We start from the raw sequence: 27,508 nt of genomic DNA, 5'->3' as shown, positions 1-27,508 counted from the left end.
ACAATAATTATTAAATTTGGCGTGCGTACAACATTTTATTTACATAGATAAATTGATCTCGTATGTGCAAACGTAAAAAAGAAAGAAAGAAAGAAAGCAACAAACATTTGACACACCCCTCTCCTTAATTGCGTCAAACTTCTGGATATAGGCCAAATCAAGCTGCGCATGTCCAAGCGCTGGTGCATATTATAACGTAAAACCTCGCCCATCCCTCCCTCTCCACTTCCCTCCCTCCCTCCACACTGCACCAATTTGAACAAACTCTATACGATTGCAACTGATTGCCATTAACACTCAAGAGAAAGGATGTGTTGTCCGCACGAGCACGCTAGCGTGCGTGCGCGTGCGCGAGCATTGTGTGTATGATTGAATATCAAATGGCAGGCTGCGTCAGAGCACCAGGCACAACGCCCTTCAGGGAGCAGACAGCTCGTAGTCATGGCAACGCAGCTCCTTTCCGCAGGTCACCGCTGAGGAAGGAGATGGGGGAGGGATGCTGTGAATGCTGCAATCAAAGCAAATCGTGATGCACACCAATTTTTTTTTAAAATGTGGACGGTGTGTTCATATGAATTCTTATGTACTGAGTTTATATAAATATCACTAACATTTAGAGATGAAAATGGTATGTAACATCCCGACTTACGTGGCAAAATGACAAAGCCTTTCTTCCTAAATGTGCCTCTCTATATTAGAGCTCATCTCCCTGGAGACCAAGCAGGAGGCAACACTGAGGCAGGCATGAATTCTGGACCTTTTGTCTAATTTGCTGCTTGGTCAGGCCTAATAATGACGTGATGTAAGCATTCACTGACAAAAATGTGTCTGGTGATGAAGTGCATCACTGTATCAACACAAACAGTTGACATAAATCGAATAGTATTGTTCACTTAACATCACATAACAACCCATTAGTTCCTGTTGTGTTTTTATTCAGTCTGTTATACAATAAGATCACATTACACACACACTCAACTATATATTTCACTGTCAAAGCACCACTGTACAAATGCACTTTTTTAATGTACTTGCTTGTAAAACATCACAACTTTGAACATGTAAGCTGCAGCCACTCAAGTGTTTGCCCAGAATAGATTATATTATTTACTGGATGTGTTAATGTGCTTGGCACTGAAAGGATGAATATGACATCATTTTTGGGGCCACAATATTCAGCTCGAAGGCGTTTTATCACATTGTATAGTCTTCTGTGTTGATTAACTCGTTTATGGCTCCATTAAGTCCAATGTTTTTTCTTAAAATTGTGTGCACTCTTGAATATAAACATTTATCCCCAGGACAGAAGTGGGAAAAGTCTAAGAATTGCATTTCAAGGAAAACATCACCATACACTTGTATAGTATGTAGTTGTGGTTTTCTGTACATAACTTCCATGTTGTATTGCAGGTCAAGTAGTCAGTGAACACCTGAGCACAGGTTTTATTTGGTGACAAATACACAATTCTGGTATTGTAAACATTTTGAAATGTATAATGAACCATGTTACACAACTTTAGACAAGCTTGATATTAAGGGACGACAGTTTTCCTTCTTAAATGCAAATGTAAACAATATGATGTATATTTTGTGATATATACAAAGAGGGTATTTATGGTCCTCAGCTCAGTAAATCAGAAGAACACTTGTATTTATTGTATTCATAATTATAATCAATAACACTTGTATTTATTGTATTATTGAAGGAAAATGCATGATACTGTACACAACTGTCCAGTTCTGAGAGGATGATTATTGTTGATACAGAAAATGGGTTGTACACTATCTAAAACTATGACGGTTATTCCATGCAATAAAAAAATGAAAGTGGGTGAACACTGACAAAATGACTCTCATTTCTGCATTTGTTGACCTAACAACCCAACTTGTTTACATGAAATCATTTTGTAGCAAAGGTTAGGCACCACATTACAGCTGCAGTGGCTAATTTTTACCATTGGAATGTACAGTACATGTGCTAATATACTTATTTTTCTATAGTTGACCATCATTTCAAGACAATTTGAACTAAGTAGCAATGGGCGCGGTTTGTTTTCTTAAACCACAATGTTTTAAATATTACAAACAAATCATTATTCCTTCAACAACTTTCGTGAAATTCTCAAGACGGTAGGTTTGTTAAGTCACCCAAATCATTCTTCACACTCATTCAAAACTGGGGGCTTTGCTCATGATGACATTTGTCACTAAGTATAAAGTTCCAATCTCATTCTTGCAAACCACGTTGTTGCTTTTTTAATATAATGTGCCGTTTCCATTGATGATAATGGACAAACCAGAAAGACAACGTGGATAAAAATGTAAAACACTGTACACATTATGTTTGGTTGGTCCTAAGAGGCAATACAGTCTCATTTAGGCAATACCACATCCAATTGTCCACTCACATTGTTCCTGTTTTGGCCTTTTGGACTTCTCATGGTCCAGTCTGTTTCTTGGCAAATGACGTCTCTTATACATTAACATATTTTTGGGATGAAGTGTGGTTGAAGCCATGCGGTCATGCCGTGCACACTGAAAACTTTTAAAAAGGCTTAGATTGGCTTTTCATGTGCTTAAAGAATAGAGGACATTGTAAGAAGGGTTGGGAGTCCTTCACCGCAGCATTCAGTGGATGTCAAGTACGAGGAACCAGGCTGAGCATGACGGGAATGAGAGTGATGTCAATTCCGGGTTATCTCTTTTCCTCTGGAGGTCTCCGCTCATGACTGGTCCTAATTTGCAAATGGGGCAGTTCTGGCCTTCATGTGGATCGAATGCTGCTGGTTGTAGATGCCTGTCAATCAGACCAAAATATAGTTTGAAAAATTAGAGATAATTAATTGACTGGTTACTTGAAGCTGAGATGCATTCTGAGATAAGAAGGGGAGGTTGCAGGCTGAAGACACAAATAATGGGCCAGATCATTGAATGTAAATGCTATGACAAACACCATGCTTGAGAAATATGAGAAGGAGCATAGTTGCTAGGAAACTGGGTAACTGGGCTCATTTTGCACATCCTGCATACACAAAAAAATAGGTCAAACAAGCAAAGTGTGAAACATTTGAGTCTGTTTACAACTGTAACTAAAGCAATGTGGGAGAAGCAACACAAAGTCCAATAACAAAGTTTTATAATGAGAAATATTAGTTCAGAATGATTTGTTGGAGCTGTCGAGGGAAAAACATGCATTCGTAACAATGTGAATATTGTTGTAGTTTTTGCAGTTATGTCAGCAAGTACACTGAAAATATAAATGCAACATGTTCCTGCTCCCATTTTCGTTAGCCAAATTTTTTAAATATACACAAATGGCCTAATTCACATTTGTACAGTAATTCGTCTACCGATATGCGAGTGAGCACTTCTTTGCCATGATGGTGCTATTACCCATCAAGATTATTGCACTGGTGTGCCATAGGTTGGCCCAAATAATAGGCCACTTTGAAATGTTACTCTATTGTGCTTCAGAAAAATAGACGGCGCCTGGTACGACCCTCATTTGCATGATGCAGTGCAAAGCAGTAATTGCACCTTAGGCTACCTACAATAAAATGTTACTAAAATAGATGAGCACTAATGTGTGGCATTTATAGTTGTGTCCAGTAGCAGAATGTAAGAAGTATGGTATAGGTTAACAGGTGTATTCAAGGACTGGCTGAAGTTGACCCACAAATTTGTGCACATGCTGTATAATATCAAGCATGCGTCACTTATGTTGTAAATAATCTAATTGTGTCACTCTCAACAACAAATTGTCAAATGAGCCACCACTGCTTGTGGTTATTATAGCTAAGATTAGATGATAAACTGATTCCCTTTTTTTTGGCATGCATTTGGGGTGATGGTATCGATGTGATCAAGTGCAGACAAAATATGGACATGAACAGGTGAACAATGTGACTTTGTGAGGAAAGAGAAATTCAACAGAAATAGCACCAACTGAGAAAAAGCACAAAAAAAACACAGGAACAAACAAAAGAAGAGAAGACATCTTTTCTTGAAAGTGAATCTGCTGAGAGTGACGCCTGCATACCTCCAAGCTGTTGAGTGGCCTTCCCTCATTTCGGGTACTTTAGAGAGGGAAGAAAAAGAAAAAAGTAAGGTGGGGTCATTACAGAGCTCATAAAAACAATTGATTGTTAATGTTATACTGTGGTGAGCGTTTCAATTCAGAGACAATATGAACATAGTTGCCAGATTCAGCAGCTGAGGCGCTGAATTATAGACATACTATATTTCATTACAAACAAAAATACATTTAACATTGTTTCTGCTAGATCTTGTACTTACTGGGATGTGAATAACAGACAGTGTAATAAATGATGGGACGTGTCAGGAATGAATTGAGCCAGGGCGACCAAATGCATCTTGAACCAGCATTTATTGAAGGGAAAGGGAGTTGGAAGGGAGGCAGGCGGGGAACCGACGACACAGACGGGATAGAGACTCACGGCCAGCAAACAGACAGACCGACCGACAGAAGTCCACTTGGACAAGGCTAAAATCCTGACCGTGAGCCTCCAGACAGACCGAGGGAAAACCAGACGACAAGAACAGGAACACTGGGCACAGGAATGGAAACAACAGTAGACACCGACAAGGAGGAACACACGTGCAGGGTTTAAATACATCAGGTAACAAGAGGGATCAGGTGACAGACATGACGATAACGAAGGGGTGTAGCGAGGGAAGTTGACGGCCGAGCGTGCTCTGGCATGGGCGTGACAGAACGTCTGCAAAGCAATTTTAATTGATTTAGTTTCGGTTTAATTTCAGCCTAGTTTTGTTTAGTTTGGGGTCTGTTGCTTTGTAAAACTCAGAAAAAACATGTTTGCTGAATTTAAGCATAATGGAAGCATCAGTTGTTGCCATCAACTTATATTAAATCTTTATTAATTTGTGGTGATATTACAAAAAAGATCAGTAAGTGGTTTTGTACATGATTTTATGTTTGTATTTTCAGTCATGAACTTTTAGAATGTAAACCTATATAAATACCCACCATGTCCACTCTTGTAATTAATTATATTGTAGGATAATGACCAAACCAGTTTTGACATCAACAGCAGTAGCTGCAACACAATTTGAAGGCTGTTTCTAAAACCATTTCATGTTTTGTTTTGTTTGTTTTAGGCATATCACAAGATCCAGTCACACATAGAAACCACACATGCACGAATGTATCCAAGAAAATATCTCAAAGCATTATAAATAGTGTGCACGGAATAACGCAACAGCATAATCGGAACATTTGTAAAAAACGCACATTTGTAAAAAGTCCACAAATCCAGAGCCTTAAAAACTAGAACATTAAAATTTTTCTTCAATTAGGTTCACAAATTGGGAGACTTAAAAATTAGAACATTAAATGTTTTATTCAATTAATCTTCTAGTGTCTAACCTGCAGTTTGTCATAGTTTTTAAAATAAAAAAAATGCTACACAGTGACTGTATTACTTTTCATTCTTCATCGCTGCAGTGACATCTGCAAATAATTTTACCTGCAAGGTGGAAGGAGCGGAGTCGCTGGTCTCAGACACACCTGTGCTCCTGGGAATACTGGACACGATGTACCTGGAGCCCTTTGGCATAGGCTGCCTGACCACCAGCTTTCCTTTCCTGGTCTCAGCCAGAAAGAGACTGTACCAGTAGGCATCGTTGGACACCAGAGTGGAATCTGCGATGGTGGAGTTCCGCTCGCTGATCACGCTGTTCCTGCAGGGAGGAGCCGTTTTGCTGGGATTGACCTTTTGACACTTGAGCACGATTGTGACCAAAATGGTGATGAGCAGCAGGAAGGACACCGAGCCCAGACCGATGACCAGATACAGGTTGAGGTCGGAGAAGATGTCGTATTCCATAGGCACCTCGGTCATGTCTGAGTAGGCCTTGACGGCCGTCTCCACTGTGGACAGCTTGATGGTGACTGTCGCCGAGAGAGCCGGCTCCCCGTTGTCCTTGGCGACCACAACCAGTCTCTGGTGGCGCGAATCCTTGTAGCTGAACATCCTCATGGTGCGGATCTCTCCATTGTACTGGTCCAGACTGAACAAAGAGGCGTCCGTCACCTGAAGGAACTGGTAGGTGACGCGAGAGTTATGCACGGAATCCACATCCAAGGCGATCACCTTGGCCACCAGAGAGCCTTTGTCGGTGGATCTAGGGATCTTCTCCTCCACCACCGAGCCATGTGCACGCCACGGAGAGACGATCATGGGGGCGTTGTCGTTCTGATCCACAATGATGATGTGGACCGTCACGTTGCTGCTGAGCGGAGGAGAACCCGAGTCTCGGGCCTCGATGTGGAAGAGGAACTCCTTCTCCATCTCATAGTCAAAGGTCTTGAGAGCGTAAAGGTTCCCATTCTCCGGGTTGATGGAGAATAGCATGGACATGGAGGTGTTGGCAATCTCCTTCTCTAGGATGAAGTAAACCAGGTACTGGTTCTCGTGGAGGTCAGGGTCAAACGCGCTGAGGGAACTGAGCAAGGCGCCGGGAGCGTTATTCTCCATCACGCGGATGGTGTAAAAGGACTGAGGGAAGTGCGGGACATTGTCATTGACGTCCAGCAGCTGCAAAGTCATAGTTTCATTGTCACTTAAAGGAGGGGAGCCCCTGTCTGTGACAGTGAAGGTGATTTCGTATTCCGGAACCTTCTCGCGGTCCAATGGCTCAGAAACCACTATCTTATAATAGTTATCCGGAGACTCCCTCAGTTTGAAAGGCATATTTTGTGGAATATGAAGGTCCACCACGCCGTTATTTCCAGAGTCCTTATCACTCACGCTGACCACTGCTATCACTGTGTCAACAGCTATGTTTTCTTTAACTGGGCTTTGAAAGGACTTGATAGAAATTTCTGGATGGTTGTCATTCATATCTATCACCTGTATATTCACTTTACACTGGCCAGACAAGGGGTTTAGCCCCTTATCACTAGCAATGACTTCCATTTCATAAGATTTCAAATCTTCATAATTAATCATCTCCTTCACTCTGATTTCACCATTTTCTTGATTTAAACTAAACACATTTTGTGTTCTTTCCGACGTGTATAAACTATACGAATAAAAGACGTCAGAATTAGAGGCTTCATCTAAATCGGTGGCATTTAATTGAATCACCAGGCTACCAATAGGGGAGTTCTCCATCACATCTACCAAATATGTGTCTTTGTCAAAAGATGGGGCGTTGTCATTGACATCCAGGACTCGAACAATTATGCTGGCCGTGCCCGTGCGGGCCGGAACACCTCCGTCCACAGCAGTGAGGATGAGATGATGAACAGCCTGCTGCTCTCTGTCCAGCACCTTTGTGAGAATCAAATCTGCAAACTTGGTGCCGTCTCTCCCCGTCTGAATTTCGATGTTAAAATGTTGGCTGGAGCTCAGGCGATAGTTTTGCACAGAATTGTCTCCAACATCTGGATCCACTGCATTATTCAGGGAGAATCGCTCTCCAACCGGGCTGGACTCGGAAATGTCCAGATGCATGGTGCCTCGCCGAAAATGAGGAGCGTTATCATTAATGTCCGTGATTTCCACTTCAATGTTGAACATGCGTATGGGATTTTCAATCGTTGCGTCCAATTTCAGAATACAATACGTCGTTGCCTTGGAGATACACAAAAATTCTCTGTCAATTCTCTCCAAAATGAAGAGCTCTCCCGTGTCTTTGTTAATGTCTAGATATTTTTTATTTGCGACCACATCGATGCGCATTTTCCTCTTGTTCAGCGTCCTTACGTCTAAGCCCAAATCGGACGCCAAATTAGCAACCACTGAACCTTCCTCCATCTCTTCAGGAATCGAGTAGTGGGTGACAGACAACACCATGTCCACCAGTGTGCACAAAAAGAGAAGCAAGACAAGTGGGCGCGTCTCGACTAACTTACAGAAGCGGTGCATCATGTTGATGTTAAATTCCTTTAAGCGTTGCGAAAGGTAGAGGAGACGATCTCCTATTAAACGACTAAGCACAACGAGGATGTTAAAACAATTCTATTTTCTCACCGCTTGTGTCCCGTGTGACGTCACTGGTGAACGTCTCTCTAGTCCTCCTCCAATGAGAATTCGCGAGACCGAAAACGTCACCAGTGGGAGATTTTGTGGACAGCAGCGACGAAATTCGTTTTTAAGAATCCTTACATTTTAAAAACGACTGATATTCCAACGTTTAATTATTAATTTAAAAAAAAGCTAATCTGTTTCGCGACAAAATAACAGCCAATGTTTTCAGACCCACACCGACATATATCCTAACTTAAGTTATTTGACAAATACAAACTTCAGCACAATAAGTGTTTACAGTGTTTAAAAAAATAATAATACAAGGTATAGGTATCCATTTGCAAGTCTTTTTTAAAATCGATTTGTTCTGAATAAATTATCAATTTTATTATGAACTGTAAAGTTATTAATCAGTTTGTTGTGTTGGTATAATAAACTTAATGTATAAAACTAATGTGTGATACGTCCTAAAATGTTTTATTCTATTTTATGGAATCCTTGTTTTTAGAACATAATGCAATACTTTTTCAGAACAATGAGTCGCATTTTCAGTATAGAGTCTAGTGGTTGTAAATGGTAGGCACAAACCTAATCACACTCATTCTCGTGACACTGATTTATTTCTCTTAAAGCCTACTGATAACGTCATTTATCTTCCTCTGTAAGTCATCCATCCACCAATCTAGTAATTGATTTGTAAACGCAGCGCTCGAGGTGAAGGGCATTTATGTTCCCCCGTTATCTTATATCCTAAATCCGAGATGCACGATAAACTTCAACATGCAAGTGTATAAAATGTGTCAAATTTAAAGCATTATGGTGTACTACCTCAAATATGTTGATTTCTTTTAAATCAAATAATAGGCCTAACTTAAATAAAAGAATGCAAAGTATCAGCAAATAGTGAGAGCAAAACATTTGTAAGCCAACGAGCAGATATAATTCAATAGTTCATATAATTTAGGCTAATTTTGATGCAAATCTCATGGCAGCATGTAAATAACAGCAACAACATTGTGAATGACTTGTCATTTAAAAAGTTCAAAAACCAGTACACCTAAAAAGCTTCAGTTGTGTTAGCGCCAACATGGTCAGGGTGCCAAACCACTCAACATTGCAATGTGTCAAACAGGGATTTAAATACAAACATGCAACAACATAATAAAACTGAATATATGTAAAAGTCTTGATTTTGAGTCTTACCATGTTTTAAAACTTTTGGCCAATACTATGCAATTGCTTGTTTGTTATATGTAAAACTGTGATTCTTAGCCAGGGAGCCACCGAAAAATCACTTAATTACAATGTATAAATTACAGATTTGTTCATTTATCTATGCTAGTTATTATTACAGTGACAAGCAGAATAGAAATGCGCCACCACAAGATGAAGAAGATGCGAAATCCTTGTATGCACTTGTTGCCATTCATGAAACAAAATAAGTCCTGTGAGTATATCATCTTTGACTTGCTCAGATAAAACATGGACTCTAATTTTTCTGATGCATTCAGACCAGATCATTTTTTTCAATTCACCTCGTTTTGTGAATAATTGTTAGGCAGTGGGCGGCTCGGTGGGGCACTGGGTAGCACGTCCGCCTCACAGTTAGGAGGGTGCGGGTTGGATTCCACCTCCGGCCCTCCCTGTGTGGAGTTTGCATGTTCTCCCCGGGCCCGCGTGGGTTTCCTCCTACATCCCAAAAACATGCTTGGTAGGCCGATTGAGCACTCCAAATTGTCCCTAGGTGTGAGTGCGAGTGCGGATGGTTGTTTGTCTCTGTGTGCCCTGCGATTGGCTAGCAACCGGTTCAGGGTGTCCCCCGCCTACTGCCCGTTGACGGCTGGGATAGGCTCCAGCACGCCCGCGACCCCCGTGGGGACGAAGCGGTTCAGAAAATTGATGGATGTTAGGCAGTGTGAAGTGCATTATCTATTAGGTGTCTTCGTCCAATAAGAGTTAGGAAACATTGCTGTAGATCATTTTGTTACTTTCAAATCTTATATGTACATGAATAACATATTTTGAATCATTTTCATCTTTATGTAAATGAACATCAACTTAATATCAACTTTCTGCCTCATTAACTCTTCCTACACTATGTTTCTATAATGTAATAAATAAACAATAAAACACATCATTTAGTTCCCTTTCCATAGGAGTTTTATTATTTGAGTTTAGGGCAGAATGTTGACAAAAAAAGGACACAAGTTTACATTATTTGGTCTATGTCATAATTACACTTAACTTTGAGATGCATATGATTAAAATGTGGTTCATTGATGTATTTTTTTACGATAATATCCTAATGATTCATGTTAATTGAACACATTTTAATCCTGTGCAACTGATATGTATATTTCGTTTAAGATTAAATGCTATCAAAAATATACCGTAATTAAACAGCTATCATAACACAGCAAGGTAGTGGTGCTCTGGTTAGATAGGCGCACTTGACATAGAATCACTGAGGCTCTTAGAACACTGCAGATGTTTGACGGATGTGTCGTCATACCTGCAAGGTGGAAGGAGCGGAGTCGCTGGTCTCAGACATGCCAGTGCTCCTGGGAATACTAGACACGATGTACCTGGAGCCCTTCGGCATGGGCTGCCTGACCACCAGCTTTCCTTTTCTGGTCTCAGCGAGGAAGAGACTGTACCAGTAGGCATCGTTAGACACCAGAGTGGAATCTGCGATGGTGGAGTTCCTCTCGCTGATCACGCTGTTCCTGCAGGGAGGAGCCGGTTTGCTGGGCTTGACTTTTTGACACTTGATCACGATGGTGACCAAGATGGTGATGAGCAGCAGGAAGGACACCGAGCCCAGACCGATGACCAGATACAGGTTGAGGTCGGAGAAAATGTCATATTCCAGAGGCACCTCGGTCATATCCGAGTAGGCCTTGACGGCCGTCTCCACCGTGGACAGCTTGATGGTGACTGTTGCAGAGAGAGCCGGTTCCCCATTGTCTTTGGCTACCACAACCAGTCTCTGGTGGCGTGAATCCTTGTAGCTGAACATCCTCATTGTGCGGATCTCTCCGTTGTACTGGTCCAGACTGAACAAGGAGGCGTCCGTCACCTGCAGGAACTGGTAGGTGACGCGAGAGTTGTGCACAGAATCCACATCCAAGGCGATCACCTTGGCCACCAGAGAACCTTTGTCGGTGGATCTGGGGATCTTCTCCTCCACCACCGAGCCGTGCGCTCGCCACGGAGATACGATTACCGGGGCATTGTCGTTTTGATCCACAATGATGATGTGGACCGTCACGTTGCTGCTGAGCGGAGGAGAACCCGAGTCCCGGGCCTCGATGTGGAAGAGGAACTCCTTCTCCATCTCATAGTCAAAGGTCTTGAGAGCGTAAAGGTTGCCGTTCTCTGGGCTGATGGAGAATAGCATGGACATGGAGGTGTTGGCGATTTCCTTCTCCAGGATGAAGTAAACCAGGTACTGGTTCTCGTGGAGATCAGGGTCAAACGCGCTGAGGGAACTGAGCAAGGCGCCAGGAGCGTTATTCTCCATCACGCGGATGGTGTAAAAGGACTGAGGAAAGTGTGGGACATTGTCATTGACGTCCAGCAGCTGCAAAGTCATAGTTTCATTGTCACTTAAAGGAGGGGAGCCCCTGTCGGTGACAGTGAAGGTGATTTCGTATTCCGAAACCTTCTCGCGGTCCAATGGCTCAGAAACCACTAATTTATAATAGTTATCCGGAGACTCCCTCAGTTTGAAAGGCATATTTTGAGGAGTATGAAGGTCCACCACGCCGTTATTTCCTGAGTCCTTATCACTCACGCTGACCACTGATATCACTGTGTCGACAGCTATGTTTTCTTTAACTGGGCTTTGAAAGGATTTGATAGAAATTTCAGGGTGGTTGTCATTCATATCTATCACCTGTATATTCACTTTACACTGGCCAGACAAGGGGTTTAGTCCCTTATCACTAGCAATAACTTCCATTTCATAAGATTTCAAATCTTCATAATTAATCATCTCCTTCACTCTGATTTCACCATTTTCATGATTTAAACTAAACACATTCTGTGTTCTTTCTGATGTGTATAAACTATACGAATAAAAGACGTCAGAATTAGAGCCTTCATCTAAATCGGTGGCATTTAATTGAATCACCAGGCTACCTATAGGGGAGTTCTCCATCACATCTACCAAATATGTGTCTTTGTCAAAAGATGGGGCGTTGTCATTGACATCCAGGACTCGAACAATTATGCTGGCCGTGCCCGTGCGGGCCGGAACGCCTCCGTCCACAGCAGTGAGGATGAGATGATGAACAGCCTGCTGCTCTCTGTCCAGCACCTTTGTGAGAATCAAATCTGCAAACTTGGTGCCGTCTCTCCCCGTCTGAATTTCGATGTTAAAATGTTGGCTGGAGCTCAGGCGATAGTTTTGCACAGAATTGTCTCTAACATCTGGATCCACTGCATTATTCAGGGAGAATCGCTCTCCAACCGGGCTGGACTCGGAAATGTCTAGATGCATGGTGCCTCGCCGAAAATGAGGAGCGTTATCATTAATGTCCGTGATTTCCACTTCAATGTTAAACATGCGAATTGGATTCTCAATCGCAGCGTCTAATTTCAGAAAACAGGACGTGGCCGTTTTCAAAGGACATAGTAACTCCCTGTCTATTCTCTCTTGAACAAAGAGCTCCCCCGTGTCCTTGTTGATCTCAAGGTATTTTTTATTTGCGACAACATCAATGCGCATTTTCCTCTTGCTCAGCGTCCTCACGTCTAAGCCCAAATCCGATGCCAAATTAGCAACCACAGAGCCTTCCTCCATCTCTTCGGGAACAGAATAATGCGTGACGGTCCACACAGTGTTCATTATGGCACAAATACAAATATATACTCCAACATACCGTTCCCACGAATGCCTGAGAGACGCACGCGCCATAGTGAGTTTGAAGATCCTTAGTGTAAAATGATAGAATATGACGTTTAGTGCAAATTCGTCTTTTCTGCATCAGAGAAAAATCATATTCCTGGTAGTGTCATTCTTCTCTTCGCTGATACGGAAAAAAATACGCCCCTCGTCCTGAACCAATAGAATACGTTTTTAGAAATGACTTCATCACCAATCGAGGATTTTTTATTTGTGGGGAGCAGCGACCTGAACAGCCCTTTGTTAACACCTGCAATTTGTGGACTATATAAATCCAATATATTCTTTTAAAATATTATTACTGTATTTGTGACAAATGTATCCTGTTCATTTAAAAAGGTGCGCTTTAATTTTATAGTGATTATTTTTGTGAGTCCTTATCTTGACGCAAAGCTTTTTTTCTTGTTTGTATGCGTTTTATTTTTCTGGAATGTGTTTTAACTATCTTACAATTTTCAGTTCAAAATATGTACCCTAGCATTGACTTTTTAATTCTGTTTTGCTTCGAACTTTAAGCAACCCCAAATTTTTCACTTTTCCAAGAGTTTCTCTGTAGGACCCAGAGGGCACTTTAAGTGATTGTGAGCCGCCGGAGTTTGAGGCTTGTTGGACAAAGTACCTGATTTGCATATGCTAGTTAGCAGCAACAGTTGCACGGCAACATGTATCATGGTCATAAAAACATGAATTTTAACAACAAAGAATTAGGAATGATAACTCCATTTCACAGAATGAATCAAAACACGTTTTACATGTCGTTCCTCCCCTTAGGTTTTGCAACCAAGCCCACTACACAGTCTACTTAATGAAAAAAAAAAGAAATAATGATAACATTCTCAATCACGTATGATAATGTTAAAACAAATCCTCCCCGTGTGTGCAAACAATAACAGATTATAAATGACTGCAAAGATCACAGTCAGGTAACCTCCAAATGCATTACAGTTACACTGCAGTTGCTACTGTAAGGTCAAAAGAAATGAAACTATATCTTAGGGAGAGCTTATCTACAATCATCATCGACAACATTTTATAAGAACTCTATATAACTTTAAGAAAGTTCTATTGTGCCAAAGTTGTATGATTGTTTTTTTCTGATGGCAGCTGATGAGCATGTGGAGCATGTCTTGTGATAAGATTTTGTTCCATGGGAAGTTTGATGATATATATCTAATATATATAATTCCTGCAGTGTTGATACAAATATAACAACGAGTAAAGGTTGTAGATTTAATTGTTCATATACTGTTGGATCACTGCTGTTAGGTGTTTGTGCAGAATTCGTGCAAACAAAAAAAAAAGATTTATGTGCTTTACAGGCCTAAGCTGTTTGAATCTAAGCACTATATATGGTCAGGATACAGGACAAGTTACTGATTAATTTGCTCATCTTCATACCTGCAAGGTGGAAGGGGCCGAGTCGCTGGTCTCAGACATGCCAGTGCTCCTGGGAATACTGGACACAATGTACCTGGAGCCCTTCGGCATAGGCTGCCTGACCACCAGCTTTCCTTTCCTGGTCTCGGCCAGAAAGAGACTGTACCAGTAGGCATCGTTGGACACCAGAGTGGAATCTGCGATGGTGGAGTTCCGCTCGCTGATCACGCTGTTCCTGCAGGGAGGAGCCGATTTGCTGGGCTTGACCTTTTGACACTTGAGCACGATTGTGACCAATATGGTGATGAGCAGCAGGAAGGACACCGAGCCCAGACCGATGACCAGATACAGGTTGAGGTCGGAGAAAATGTCGTATTCCAGAGGCACCTCGGTCATGTCCGAGTAGGCCTTGACGGCCGTCTCCACCGTGGACAGCTTGATGGTGACTGTCGCCGAGAGAGCCGGCTCCCCGTTGTCCTTGGCGACCACCACCAGTCTCTGGTGGCGCGAATCCTTGTAGCTGAACATCCTCATGGTGCGAATTTCTCCGTTGTACTGGTCCAGACTGAACAAGGAGGCGTCCGTCACCTGCAGAAACTGGTAGGTGACGCGAGAGTTGTGCACGGAATCCACGTCCAAGGCGATCACCTTGGCCACCAGAGAGCCTTTATCGGTGGATCTGGGGATCTTCTCCTCCACCACCGAGCCGTGCGCTCGCCAGGGAGAGACTATCACGGGGGCGTTGTCGTTCTGATCCACGATGATGATGTGGACCGTCACGTTGCTGCTGAGCGGAGGAGAGCCCGAGTCTCGGGCCTCGATGTGGAAGAGGAACTCCTTCTCCATCTCATAGTCAAAAGTCTTGAGTGCGTAAAGGTTCCCATTCTCCGGGTTGATGGAGAACAGCATGGACATGGAGGTGTTGGCGATCTCCTTCTCCAGGATGAAGTAAACCAGGTACTGGTTCTCGTGGAGGTCAGGGTCAAACGCGCTGAGGGAACTGAGCAAGGCGCCAGGAGCGTTATTCTCCATCACGCGGATGGTGTAAAAGGACTGAGGGAAGTGTGGGACATTGTCATTGACATCCAGCAGCTGCAAAGTCATGGTTTCATTGTCACTTAAAGGAGGGGAGCCCCTGTCGGTGACAGTGAAGGTGATTTCGTATTCCGGAACCTTCTCGCGGTCCAATGGCTCGGAAACCACTAACTTATAATAGTTATCTGGAGACTCCTTCAGTGTGAAAGGCATATTATGTGGAATGTGAAGGTCCACCACTCCGTTATTTCCTGAGTCCTTATCACTCACGCTGACCACCGCTATCACTGTGTCAACGTCAATGTTTTCGCTCACGGGAGTATGAAAAGATTTGATGGATATTTCTGGATGGTTGTCATTCATGTCCTCAATTTGAATTTTGATCGTACATTGCCCTGACAAACTAGTGACACCTCTGTCTGCTGCTATAACTTCCATATCATAAATCTTAAAATCTTCATAATTCAGCATTCCTTTTACAGTAATCTCGCCAGTAGAAGGATTCAAATTAAAAGTGTCTTGTGTTTTCTCTGGTGTGTATAAACTATACGTATAAGTTAAATCAGAATTTGATCCCTCATCCAAATCAGTAGCATTTAAATCAATAACAAGGCTTCCAATTGGAGAATTTTCCATTATTGTAACACTGTAAATAGATTTGTCAAACAGAGGGGCGTTATCATTATTGTCTAAAACGTGAACAATAATACTCGCTGTACCAGAACGCGGGGGTGTACCGCCATCTACTGCCGTTAGTATTAAATTGTGCACAGCCTGCTGCTCACGGTCTAAAACCTTAGTCAATATTAAATCTGCAATTTTTCTTCCTTCCCTCCCTGTCTGAACTTCAATATTAAAATGCTCACTTTCACTAAGATGATATGTTTTAACTGTGTTACTGCCAACATCCGGGTCGACTGCATTGCTGAGAGAAAATCTCTCTCCTTTTGATGTCGATTCAGAAATATCCAAATGAAAGGCATCTCTCCGAAATTGTGGGGCGTTGTCGTTCATATCCATTATTTCCACCTCGATGTTAAAAATCCTTAACGGGTTTTCCAGGATCATCTCTAGTCCGAGATAACAAGAACCTGGTGATTTTGTTGGGCAGATGTGTTCCCTGTCTATCTTCTCAACAATATACAGCTCCCCGGTGTCTTTGTTCACGTCCAAATATTTTTTGTTTGAAATTATGTCCAGGCGCATCTTCCTCTGATTTAGTGTTTTAACATCCAATCCCAGATCGGTGGCAAGATTAGCAACGACGGATCCCTCTTTCATTTCCTCGGGTATGGAATAATGGGTCACCGAAGTGGATATTTGATTAACGGAACAGAGAAGAATAAAAATGACGCACAATGCGTACCTTTGTCGTGGCTGCGAAACTGAAACGGACCTCATTGTTCTTGTGAGCGTTCACTGCACCTCAGTATAGGTCCAAATGCGAGTTTGTCAGGTCCGCTTCCAGGATACAAATATATCCACAACGCGCAATTGTAAATGTATTCCGGATTGTCCACTTTGGCGGACGGTTATTTCAGCACTGCAAGTCGTCCAGTTTATTTCATCACCGCCACATGACCGGATGACGATGCGAATGAGCTGTCATTTAATACAACAAACAGCGCCACCATAATATTTTTAATCCCATGACAACTCATGTAGCCTATTTGTTTATATATAAATCGATTGAGCCCTTAAATATATATATATATATATATATATATATATATATATATATATATATATATATATATATATATATATATACATTTATTACTACATTTCTACCACAAGTTGTAAGCAATGTGGCCTATACTAAAAGGTACCAAGTGCCTAGCTCAAATCTGTAAAGTGCCCTTGAGCAGGGCACTAAACTCCCCAATATTTTCCACAGGTAAGAGAATACTCTTCACTATTGGGGTTTCATTCAGACACTAAAAAGGAGTTACATAAAAATGGGAATGTTGGTGGCACACATTAAAATCATGTTTCATTAACAGTGTAGAAAATATAATCATATTCATGTTGATTAAAAATGATTTGAATGTCTGCAACCAATGTCCATATTTTTCAATTTAATTTTTTTCACTCGTACAGCGTGTAATATAATTATTTTTAATGGGGTCAGAAATCAAGTGTGCATGCAGACAAATCAAAAACTAAGTACAAATCGGTAAATTCTTTTGAAAAATTGTGTATGATAATAATCTTGGAGTGATAGTTGATGCAAAACTACGCTGGAAGTCACACTCTTAATACTGATGGGTCAAAAACAATCAAATTATTATGTTGACCCAACTTCCTGGATTGTTTTGCACAAACAATCCCATTTTTTGTACAAATCGAGCCGACAAATTGGGTAGAATTTACCCAACTTCCTAGATTGCTCCAATTTTTAATCCAGCAGTGTTGAAGGTGCACATGATATGAAAAGCAAGAATTTAAGTATTTAGTAATTTCCAATAAATCCAAGTATGCTGTGACTGACATTATTTATTTTTTTAGATAAAACAAAACATGCACAGCTACAATACTAAATACTCAGACTATAAAAAATCAAGCAATACCTTATCAATTCAAATACTCAAATTGCATAACTTTAATTAAAAATAGAACAGATGACATACAAAATACACCATCATTTACTTTACTACAGTATTCAGAAACTATTTTAACAATGAGCCTTATGATCTGTGTAAACAGATGTTTAGAAAAAGCATGTAAAAAAAAATATCTAATTGTTTTATATTTGGGTGTGCCTCTTAATCGCCGTTATAAGTGTTGATTTACAGAATAATTATGAAATTTGCTTAAAATGTTTGGCTCACTTGCTTTGTTTAAAAATATGTTTATAAATATATATATATAGAAATCAGGTAAAAGAAAATTGAAAATGGAACTTTTGGCTAGGTTAGCTTAACTGATGTCTGTTCATGGTTGTATGGTCAAATAAAACATCATCATTTAAATGACACCAACGAGATAAAACTCTTCAAGTGTAAGGATAACCAACATGGCCTGCGATTTTCTGGCGACCAGCTCAGGGTGTACTCCGCCGACCACTCAAAGGTGGCTAGGATAGGCTCTGGGATGCCCATGACCCTTATGAAGATAGTTGGTTTGAGAGATGCATGAATGAATAAACCAGCATCGTGACACACTGCAATAAACTCAGAAATCCTGATCACATTTGAAATCAAAAGGGTCCACTGACCACTCATACCTGTAAGGTAGATGGGGCAGAGTCACTGGTCTCAGACACGCCGGTACTCCTGGGAATACTGGACACGATGTACCTGGAGCCTTTTGGCATAGGCTGCCTGACCACCAGCTTTCCTTTCCTGGTCTCGGCTAGAAAGAGACTGTACCAGTAGGCATCGTTGGACACCAGAGTGGAATCTGCGATAGTGGAGTTCCTCTCACTGATAACGCTGTTCCTGCAGGGAGGAGCCGCTTTGCTGGGCTTGACCTTCTGACACTTGAGCACGATGGTGACCAAAATGGTGATGAGCAGCAGGAAGGACACCGAGCCCAGACCAATGACCAGATACAGGTTGAGGTCGGAGAAGATGTCGTATTCCAGAGGCACCTCGGTCATGTCCGAGTAGGCCTTGACAGCCGTCTCCACCGTGGACAGCTTGATGGTGACTGTTGCAGAGAGAGCCGGTTCCCCATTGTCTTTGGCTACCACAACCAGTCTCTGGTGGCGTGAATCCTTGTAGCTGAACATCCTCATTGTGCGGATCTCCCCGTTGTACTGGTCCAGACTGAACAAGGAGGCGTCCGTCACCTGCAGGAACTGGTAGGTGACGCGAGAATTGTGCACAGAATCCACATCCAAGGCGATCACCTTGGCCACCAGAGAGCCTTTGTCGGTGGATCTGGGGATCTTCTCCTCCACCACCGAGCCGTGCGCTCGCCACGGAGAGACGATCACGGGGGCGTTGTCGTTCTGATCCACGATGATAATGTGGACCGTCACGTTGCTGCTGAGCGGAGGAGAGCCCGAGTCTCGGGCCTCGATGTGGAAGAGGAACTCCTTCTCCATCTCATAGTCAAAAGTCTTGAGTGCGTAAAGGTTCCCATTCTCCGGGTTGATGGAGAACAGCATGGACATGGAGGTGTTGGCGATCTCCTTCTCCAGGATGAAGTAAACCAGGTACTGGTTCTCGTGGAGGTCAGGGTCAAACGCGCTGAGGGAACTGAGCAAGGCGCCCGGAGCGTTATTCTCCATCACGCGGATGGTGCAAAAGGACTGAGGGAAGTGTGGGATATTGTCATTGACATCCAGCAGCTGCAAAGTCATGGTTTCATTGTCACTTAAAGGAGGGGACCCCCTGTCGGTGACAGTGAAGGTGATTTCGTATTCCGGAACCTTCTCGCGGTCCAATGGCTCGGAAACTACTAACTTATAATAGTTATCCGGAGATTCCTTAAGTGTGAAAGGCATATTATGTGGAATGTGAAGGTCCACCACTCCGTTATTTCCTGAGTCCTTATCACTCACGCTGACCACTGCTATCACTGTGTCAACGTCAATGTTTTCACTCACAGGAGTATGAAAAGATTTGATGGATATTTCTGGATGGTTGTCATTCATGTCCTCAATTTGAATTTTGATCGTACATTGCCCTGATAAACTAGTGACACCTTTATCTGCTGCTATAACTTCCATATCATAAATCCTAAAATCTTCATAATTCAGCATTCCTTTAACAGTAATCTCCCCAGTAGAAGGATTCAAATTAAAAGTGTTTTGTGTTTTCTCTGGCGTATACAAACTGTATGAATATGTTAAATCAGAATTTGATCCCTTATCCAAGTCAGTAGCATTTAGATCAATAACAAGGCTTCCAATAGGAGAATTTTCCATTATTTTAACATTGTAAACAGATTTGTCAAACAGAGGAGCATTATCATTTGTGTCTAACACTTGAACAATAATTTTGGCTGTCCCAGAACGTGGAGGTTTGCCACCATCTACTGCCGTCAACATTAAATTGTGCACAGCCTGCTTCTCTCGGTCTAACATCTCTTTCAGTATTAATTCAGCAAATTTGGAGCCATCCCTTCCAGTCTGAATTTCAATGCCAAAATGCTCACTTTCACTTAGACTATACGTTTTTACTGTATTACTTCCAACATCCGGATCAACTGCATTGCTGAGAGAGAATCTATCTCCTTTCGATGTTGATTCGGATATGTCCAAATGAATGACGTCTCTCCTAAATTGAGGGGCGTTGTCATTCATATCCATTACTTCCACCTCGATGTTAAAAATTCGCACGGGATTTTCTAAAATCACCTCTAGTTTTAGATAACAAGAAGCTGATGACTTACTCGGACAAAGAATTTCCCTGTCAATTTTCTCCACAATATACAGTTCACCAGTGTCCCTTTTCACGTCCAAATATCGCTTGTTTGCAATTATATCCAACCGCATCTTCCTCTTGTTTAGTGTTTTAACATCCAAGCTCAGATCGTTGGCAATGTTGGCAACTATTGATCCTTCCTTCATTTCTTCAGGAATTGAATAATGTGTGACTGAAGCAGGTGCTCGATGAACAAAGGAAAAAAACACAAAGAGCAGCACGTACCTCTTAAAAGAACACATCAGTAAAACGAACCCCATTGTTGTGTGCGGATCCGTTCAATTTCAGCTCGGATAAAAATATTAGTAATCCAAATGATCGTTTGATTCCTCTAACTATCTTGTTCTCCAATATCCGCTCGTGCGTTTCACCCCAATAAGCTGCAGAACGGTAACTGGTTATGGATCTAATTCAGGTGGCCGTGGTATCGGCCTGAACCATTGTGGTGTGTGTTTTTTTTCGTCTGCCCGAACAGCAACGTTACACCAATCACTGCGTCACGCACGGACTATTTTATTGGTCAAGCAGCGCCTCCCTCTGGTTTCTTACCGCTGAACATAGAGCAAAAGTCAAATGGGTTATGATTTACTGTATTTTGAGTCATCATTGATTCAATACGCTGAAAATACTCCATGTTATGTGATTTGTGAGGTTGTTTGTGATTTAATTGAAAACTGCAATCAGAAATATGTTTTCACTATATGAATTAGTAGGTTTTAAGTAAATTACTCATACCTGCAAGGTGGAAGGAGCGGAGTCGCTGGTCTCAGACACACCCGTGCTCCTGGGAATACTGGACACGATGTACCTGGAGCCCTTCGGCATAGGCTGCCTGACCACCAGCTTTCCTTTCCTGGTCTCGGCCAGAAAGAGACTGTACCAGTAGGCATCGTTGGACACCAGAGTGGAATCTGCAATGGTGGAGTTCCGCTCGCTGATCACGCTGTTCCTGGAGGGAGGAGCCGCTTTGCTGGGCTTGACGTTCTGACACTTGAGCACGATGGTGACCAAGATGGTGATGAGCAGCAGGAAGGACACCGAGCCCAGACCGATGACCAGATACAGGTTGAGGTCGGAGAAAATGTCATATTCCATATGCACCTCGGTCATGTCCGAGTAGGCCTTGATGGCCGTCTCCACCGTGGACAGCTTGATGGTGACTGTCGCCGAGAGAGCCGGCTCCCCGTTGTCCTTGGCAACCACCACCAGTCTCTGGTGGCGTGAATCCTTGTAGCTGAACATCCTCATGGTGCGAATCTCTCCGTTGTACTGGTCCAGACTGAACAAGGAGGCGTCCGTTACCTGCAGGAACTGGTAGGTGACACGAGAGTTGTGCACGGAATCCACGTCCAATGCAATCACTTTGGCCACCAGAGAGCCTTTATCGGTGGATCTGGGGATCTTCTCCTCCACCACCGAGCCGTGCGCACGCCACGGAGAGACAATCACGGGGGCGTTGTCGTTCTGATCCACGATGATGATGTGGACCGTCACGTTGCTGCTGAGCGGAGGAGAACCCGAGTCTCGGGCCTCAATGTGGAAGAGGAACTCCTTCTCCATCTCATAGTCAAAGGTCTTGAGAGCGTAAAGGTTCCCGTTCTCTGGGTTGATGGAGAACAACATGGACATGGAGGTGTTGGCAATCTCCTTCTCTAGGATGAAATAAACCAGGTACTGGTTCTCGTGGAGGTCAGGGTCAAACGCACTGAGGGAACTGAGCAAGGCGCCTGGAGCGTTATTCTCCATCACGCGGATGGTATAAAAAGACTGAGGAAAGTGTGGGACATTGTCATTGACATCCAGCAGCTGCAAAGTCATGGTTTCATTGTCACTTAAAGGAGGGGACCCCCTGTCTGTAACACTGAAGGTGATTTCGTATTCCGGAACCTTCTCGCGGTCCAATGGCTCGGAAACTACTAACTTGTAATAGTTATCCGGAGACTCCTTCAGTGTGAAAGGCATATTATGTGGAATGTGAAGGTCCACCACTCCATTATTTCCCGAGTCCTTATCACTCACACTGACCACCGCTATCACTGTGTCTACATTAATGTTTTCACTAACAGGAGTATGAAAAGATTTGATGGATATTTCTGGATGGTTGTCATTCATGTCCTCAATTTGAATTTTGATCGTACATTGCCCTGATAAACTCGTGACACCTCTGTCTGCTGCTATAACTTCCATATCATAAATCTTAAAATCTTCATAATTCAGCATTCCTTTAACAAAAATCTCGCCAGTAGAAGGATTCAAATTAAAAGTGTTTTGTGTTTTCTCCGGTGTATATAAACTATACGTGTATGTTAAATCAGAATTTGATCCCTCATCCAAGTCAGTAGCATTTAGATCAATAACAAGGCTTCCAATAGGAGAATTTTCCATTATTTTAACATTGTAAATAGACTTATCAAACAGAGGGGCATTATCATTATTGTCTAAAACGTGAACAATAATACTGACGGTCCCAGAACGTGGAGGTGTACCGCCATCTACTGCTGTTAGTATTAAATTGTGCAACGCTTGCTGCTCTCGGTCTAACGTTTTTTTCAATATCAAATCTGCCAATTTGGATCCATCTCTACCTGTCTGAACCTCAATATTAAAATGCTCACTTTCACTCAGACGATATGTGCTCACTGAATTGCTCCCCACATCAGGATCGACTGCATTGCTTAAAGAGAATCTCTCCCCTGCTGGAGTGGACTCAGATAAATCCAAATGAATGGCCTCTCGTCTGAACTGAGGGGCGTTGTCATTCATGTCTAGTATTTCTAATTCTATGTTAAAAATTCGTAGTGGATTTTCCAGCGTCACCTCTAGCTTGAGATAGCATGATGATGTAGATTTTGTCGTGCAAATATGTTCTCTGTCAATCTTCTCCACAATATAGAGTTCCCCAGTCTCTTTGTTCACATCCAGATATTTTTTGTTGGCAATAATGTCGACACGCATTTTTCGTCTAATCAGACTTGCAACATCCAAGCTGAGATCATTAGCAAGGTTGGCAACAACGGATCCTTCTTTGAGCTCCTCGGGGATGGAATAATGAGTCACGGAAGCCAAAACGTGGACCGTGTACAGCAACACAAGGAGGTGCACGTACCTTTTGTTTGGCCTCATTGTCTCTGAGAAGTCCATTATTTCCAAATCGCGGCACGCTATACTGAAGGTGATGAAACGGGCTTGCCTTTACTGCCAAAGATGTACCCGCAAACACTATGTAAACAAGTTTAATCCGACCGAGACTCCAACATACGCGTGACCGTTTCCCGTGTTGATTTCAGCACCAGGGAGCTGTCCCTTTCTTCCCCTTCCCTCTTCTTTACGATGCAAAAAAGAAATCCGCCGCTGTCCTCGTATTTCCGATCAGTAGGTCGTGTTATAAAAACAAGGCTAGATAGCGCCACCCTCGGTCTTAATGTGCAGTATGCTGTATAACACGAAGCAGTGTTTGAATTACTGTATTGTGTTCCATAATTCTAGTAGGTTAAAGTTTTTATCCGATTCCTTTTTTTTAATATTTTCGAGTCAAGAGTTCCTTGGTTATTCTTACATTACATTTTATTGACTTTGATTGATGGCCTCATAAATGACATCACAATTACAATTATATTCGTGCAGAAAATCTACATTATTATTAATATTATTATTAGCCACCAGTTTTCTTAATTTCTTGTCAAGGTTATGGGAAAGCTGGAGCCTCTTCCAGTTGACATGCAGCAAAAGGCAGACTGGATTGGTCACAATTCAAGCTACAGTGCATATATAAAGACAGACAACCATTTTCACTCACATCCACACCATCAGTGAGTAGAAACTGAACCCGTGCCTTTAGAGAGGTCAGAAGAAACGCCCACTACACAGTGGTCAACTACTGAGTCATAGTAGGCTACTACGACTCGTGGTAGGAACATTACAGTGCTGTGTGTTGTTTGTGTTATGGTAATAGTTAGTGTTCTATATTTTCATTTCTATGAAAGAGAAATTCTGTATCTGTATTTAAAAAATACAGGACTTTGTTTTCAACCCAATAAGAAGCTTGATCATTTTAAACAACATTTAACAAGATGAAAATTAATTTACCTGCAAGGTGGAAGGTGCAGAATCGCTGGTCTCAGACACGCCGGTGCTCCTGGGAATACTGGACACGATGTACCTGGAGCCCTTCGGCATAGGCTGCCTGACCACCAGCTTTCCTTTCCTGGTCTCGGCTAGAAAGAGACTGTACCAGTAGGCATCGTTGGAAACCAGAGTGGAATCTGCGATGGTGGAGTTCCGCTCGCTGATCACGCTGTTCCTGCAGGGAGGAGCCGTTTTGCTGGGATTGACCTTCTGACACTTGAGCACGATGGTGACCAAAATGGTGATGAGCAGCAGGAAGGACACCGAGCCCAGACCGATGACCAGATACAGGTTGAGGTCGGAGAAGATGTCGTATTCCATAGGCACCTCGGTCATGTCTGAGTAGGCCTTGACGGCCGTCTCCACTGTGGACAGCTTGATGGTGACTGTCGCCGAGAGAGCCGGCTCCCCGTTGTCCTTGGCAACCACCACTAGTCTCTGGTGGCGCGAATCCTTGTAGCTGAACATCCTCATGGTGCGGATCTCTCCGTTGTACTGGTCCAGACTGAACAAGGAGGCGTCCGTCACCTGAAGGAACTGGTAGGTGACGCGAGAGTTGTGCACAGAATCCACGTCCAAAGCGATCACCTTGGCCACCAGAGAGCCTTTGTCGGTGGATCTGGGGATCTTCTCCTCCACCACCGAGCCATGCGCTCGCCACGGAGAGACGATTACAGGGGCGTTGTCATTTTGATCCACGATGATGATGTGGACCGTTACGTTGCTGCTGAGCGCAGGAGAGCCCGAGTCTCGGGCCTCGATGTGGAAGAGGAACTCCTTCTCCATCTCATAGTCAAAAGTCTTGAGTGCGTAAAGGTTCCCGTTCTCCGGGTTGATGGAGAACAGCATGGACATGGAGGTGTTGGCGATTTCCTTCTCCAGGATGAAGTAAACCAGGTACTGGTTCTCGTGGAGGTCAGGGTCAAACGCGCTGAGGGAACTGAGCAAGGCACCGGGAGCGTTATTCTCCATTACGCGGATGGTGTAAAAAGACTGAGGGAAGTGTGGCGCGTTATCGTTGACATCCAGTAGATGCAAGGTAATTGTTTCATTATCAGATAATGGTGGCCTTCCTGAATCTTTGACTGTTAGTGTGATTTCATAATCAGGGACTAATTCACGATCCAAAGGTTTGGACACAACAAGCTTATAATGGAACGGTCTGTCTGATGACTTATTTAAAACAAAAGGGATTGAGTCATGAATGAATAAATGGACTTTGCCATTATCACCCATGTCTCTGTCTCTAATATTTACCAGGGCAATGACAGTGCCAACAGGCACGTCCTCATTTACTGTGTTTTTAACAGACTGAAGGGTGATTTCAGGATAATTGTCATTCATGTCCGTAACATGGACGACCACTTTACACTGGCCCAGAAGTGGGTATATGCCTTTATCCCTCGCCTCAATGTGCATCTCATAAAACTTCATGTCTTCATAGTCAATGGTCCCCTTCACTGTTATTTCCCCAGTGTTGGGGTTGATTGCAAACACGTCTTGGGTTTTTTCTGACGTGTAAAGTGTGAATGAGTACACGAGCTCTGAATTTTGCCCCTCGTCGAGATCTGTAGCATTTAGCTTGATCACGGTGGTTCCGATGGGGGAATTCTCTGTCATGTTAACTGTATAAATCTGCTTGTCAAATCGAGGCGGGTTGTCATTTGTATCTTGCACTTTCACAATAATATTAGCAGTGCCGGAGCGCACTGGATTCCCACCGTCAACTGCTGTTAGTATTAAATTATGAACTGCAGTCTCCTCTCGGTCCAAAGACCTGGTCAAAACTAAATCCACATACTGTGTCCCATCAGTACCTGTCTGGATTTCAATGGCAAAATGCTGACTGGGGCTGAGCTTGTATGTTTTAATTGTATTAATACCCACATCGGGATCCACTGCATTGGGAAGGGAGAATCTCTCCCCTGGTGTCGCAGACTCAGACACATCCAATTCTACCCTATCTCGTCTAAAATATGGCGCGTTGTCATTGATATCAGTTATTCCAAGCTCAATATTAAATATGCGCAATGGGCTTTCTATTATTACATCAAGTTTAAGCAGACAAGAAGCTGGTTTGGAGGGGCAAAGATATTCTCTGTCCATTGTCTCCACGATGAGCAGTTCACCCGTCTTCTTATTCACATCCAGATATTTTTTGTTGTGAAAAATATCAAGTTTTACCTCTCTTTGTGCCAAGCCTCCAGGTTCCAGTCCCAGATCGGCCGCAAGATTGGCCACCACGGAGCCCCTCTCCATCTCCTCGGGGATGGAGTAACGTGTCACGGACAAAGCAGCCGGCCATGCTGCAAGCAACACAAAGAGCCCCATCCAAAAATCCATCCTTTGTCCATCATGGCACATGACTGGCATGTTTTGGGGAAGGCAAAACACCATTTATATACAAAATGTTTTAAAGAATTCCTCAAGGCATGTCTCAGAGAAGCAAACTGTTTCAAATAGCAACATCGGATGGGAAAGAAAGATGTCTCCACCCTTTACAACGGGTGTGTCGAGATTTAAATGTCGATCAGATGAATTATGCTACACAGTAAAGGGTAATAGCGACACCATGTGGCCAAAAAGGCACACTGTAGCGTTACAAATGACTGGGCAGGTGAACATTCCCATTGCATTTATTAGCCATAAATCTATTTACTGACAAAATTAAA

At 42.8% G+C, this 27,508-nt stretch overlaps 2 protein-coding genes across 5 annotated transcripts; both read right to left on the bottom strand.

Annotated features, from left to right (window-relative positions):
* Positions 1-914: 914 nt before the first annotated feature.
* Positions 915-27,014, bottom strand: LOC125980119 (protocadherin alpha-C2). Of its 4 annotated transcripts, none has more exons than XM_049739218.1 (3): positions 24,798-27,014; positions 4,040-4,076; positions 915-2,797 (listed from the first exon to the last, which is right to left on the bottom strand). In XM_049739218.1, exons 1-2 carry the CDS (start codon positions 26,940-26,942, stop codon positions 4,065-4,067), a joined length of 2,157 nt encoding a protein of 718 aa, XP_049595175.1. In that variant the 5' UTR covers positions 26,943-27,014; the 3' UTR covers positions 915-2,797; positions 4,040-4,064. The 4 variants fall into 4 exon arrangements, with proteins under 4 accessions (XP_049595175.1, XP_068507435.1, XP_049595147.1 ...); XM_068651334.1 differs by lacking the exon at positions 24,798-27,014 and adding an exon at positions 14,323-16,696; XM_049739190.1 differs by lacking the exon at positions 24,798-27,014 and adding an exon at positions 10,528-12,895.
* On the bottom strand, positions 17,915-20,930 carry LOC137839560 (protocadherin alpha-C2-like). Its single transcript, XM_068651336.1, has 2 exons — positions 18,563-20,930; positions 17,915-18,441 (listed from the first exon to the last, which is right to left on the bottom strand). The coding sequence occupies exons 1-2, from the start codon at positions 20,855-20,857 to the stop codon at positions 18,403-18,405; spliced, it is 2,334 nt and encodes a 777-aa protein (XP_068507437.1). The 5' UTR covers positions 20,858-20,930; the 3' UTR covers positions 17,915-18,402.
* Positions 27,015-27,508: the final 494 nt, after the last annotated feature.

This window comes from Syngnathus scovelli, chromosome 1 (genome assembly GCF_024217435.2).
Source record: "Syngnathus scovelli strain Florida chromosome 1, RoL_Ssco_1.2, whole genome shotgun sequence".
Classification (NCBI taxonomy): Eukaryota; Metazoa; Chordata; class Actinopteri; order Syngnathiformes; family Syngnathidae; genus Syngnathus; species Syngnathus scovelli.
Note: the sequence above shows the minus strand (reverse complement) of the source record. Positions and strands in the feature narration are given on the sequence as shown.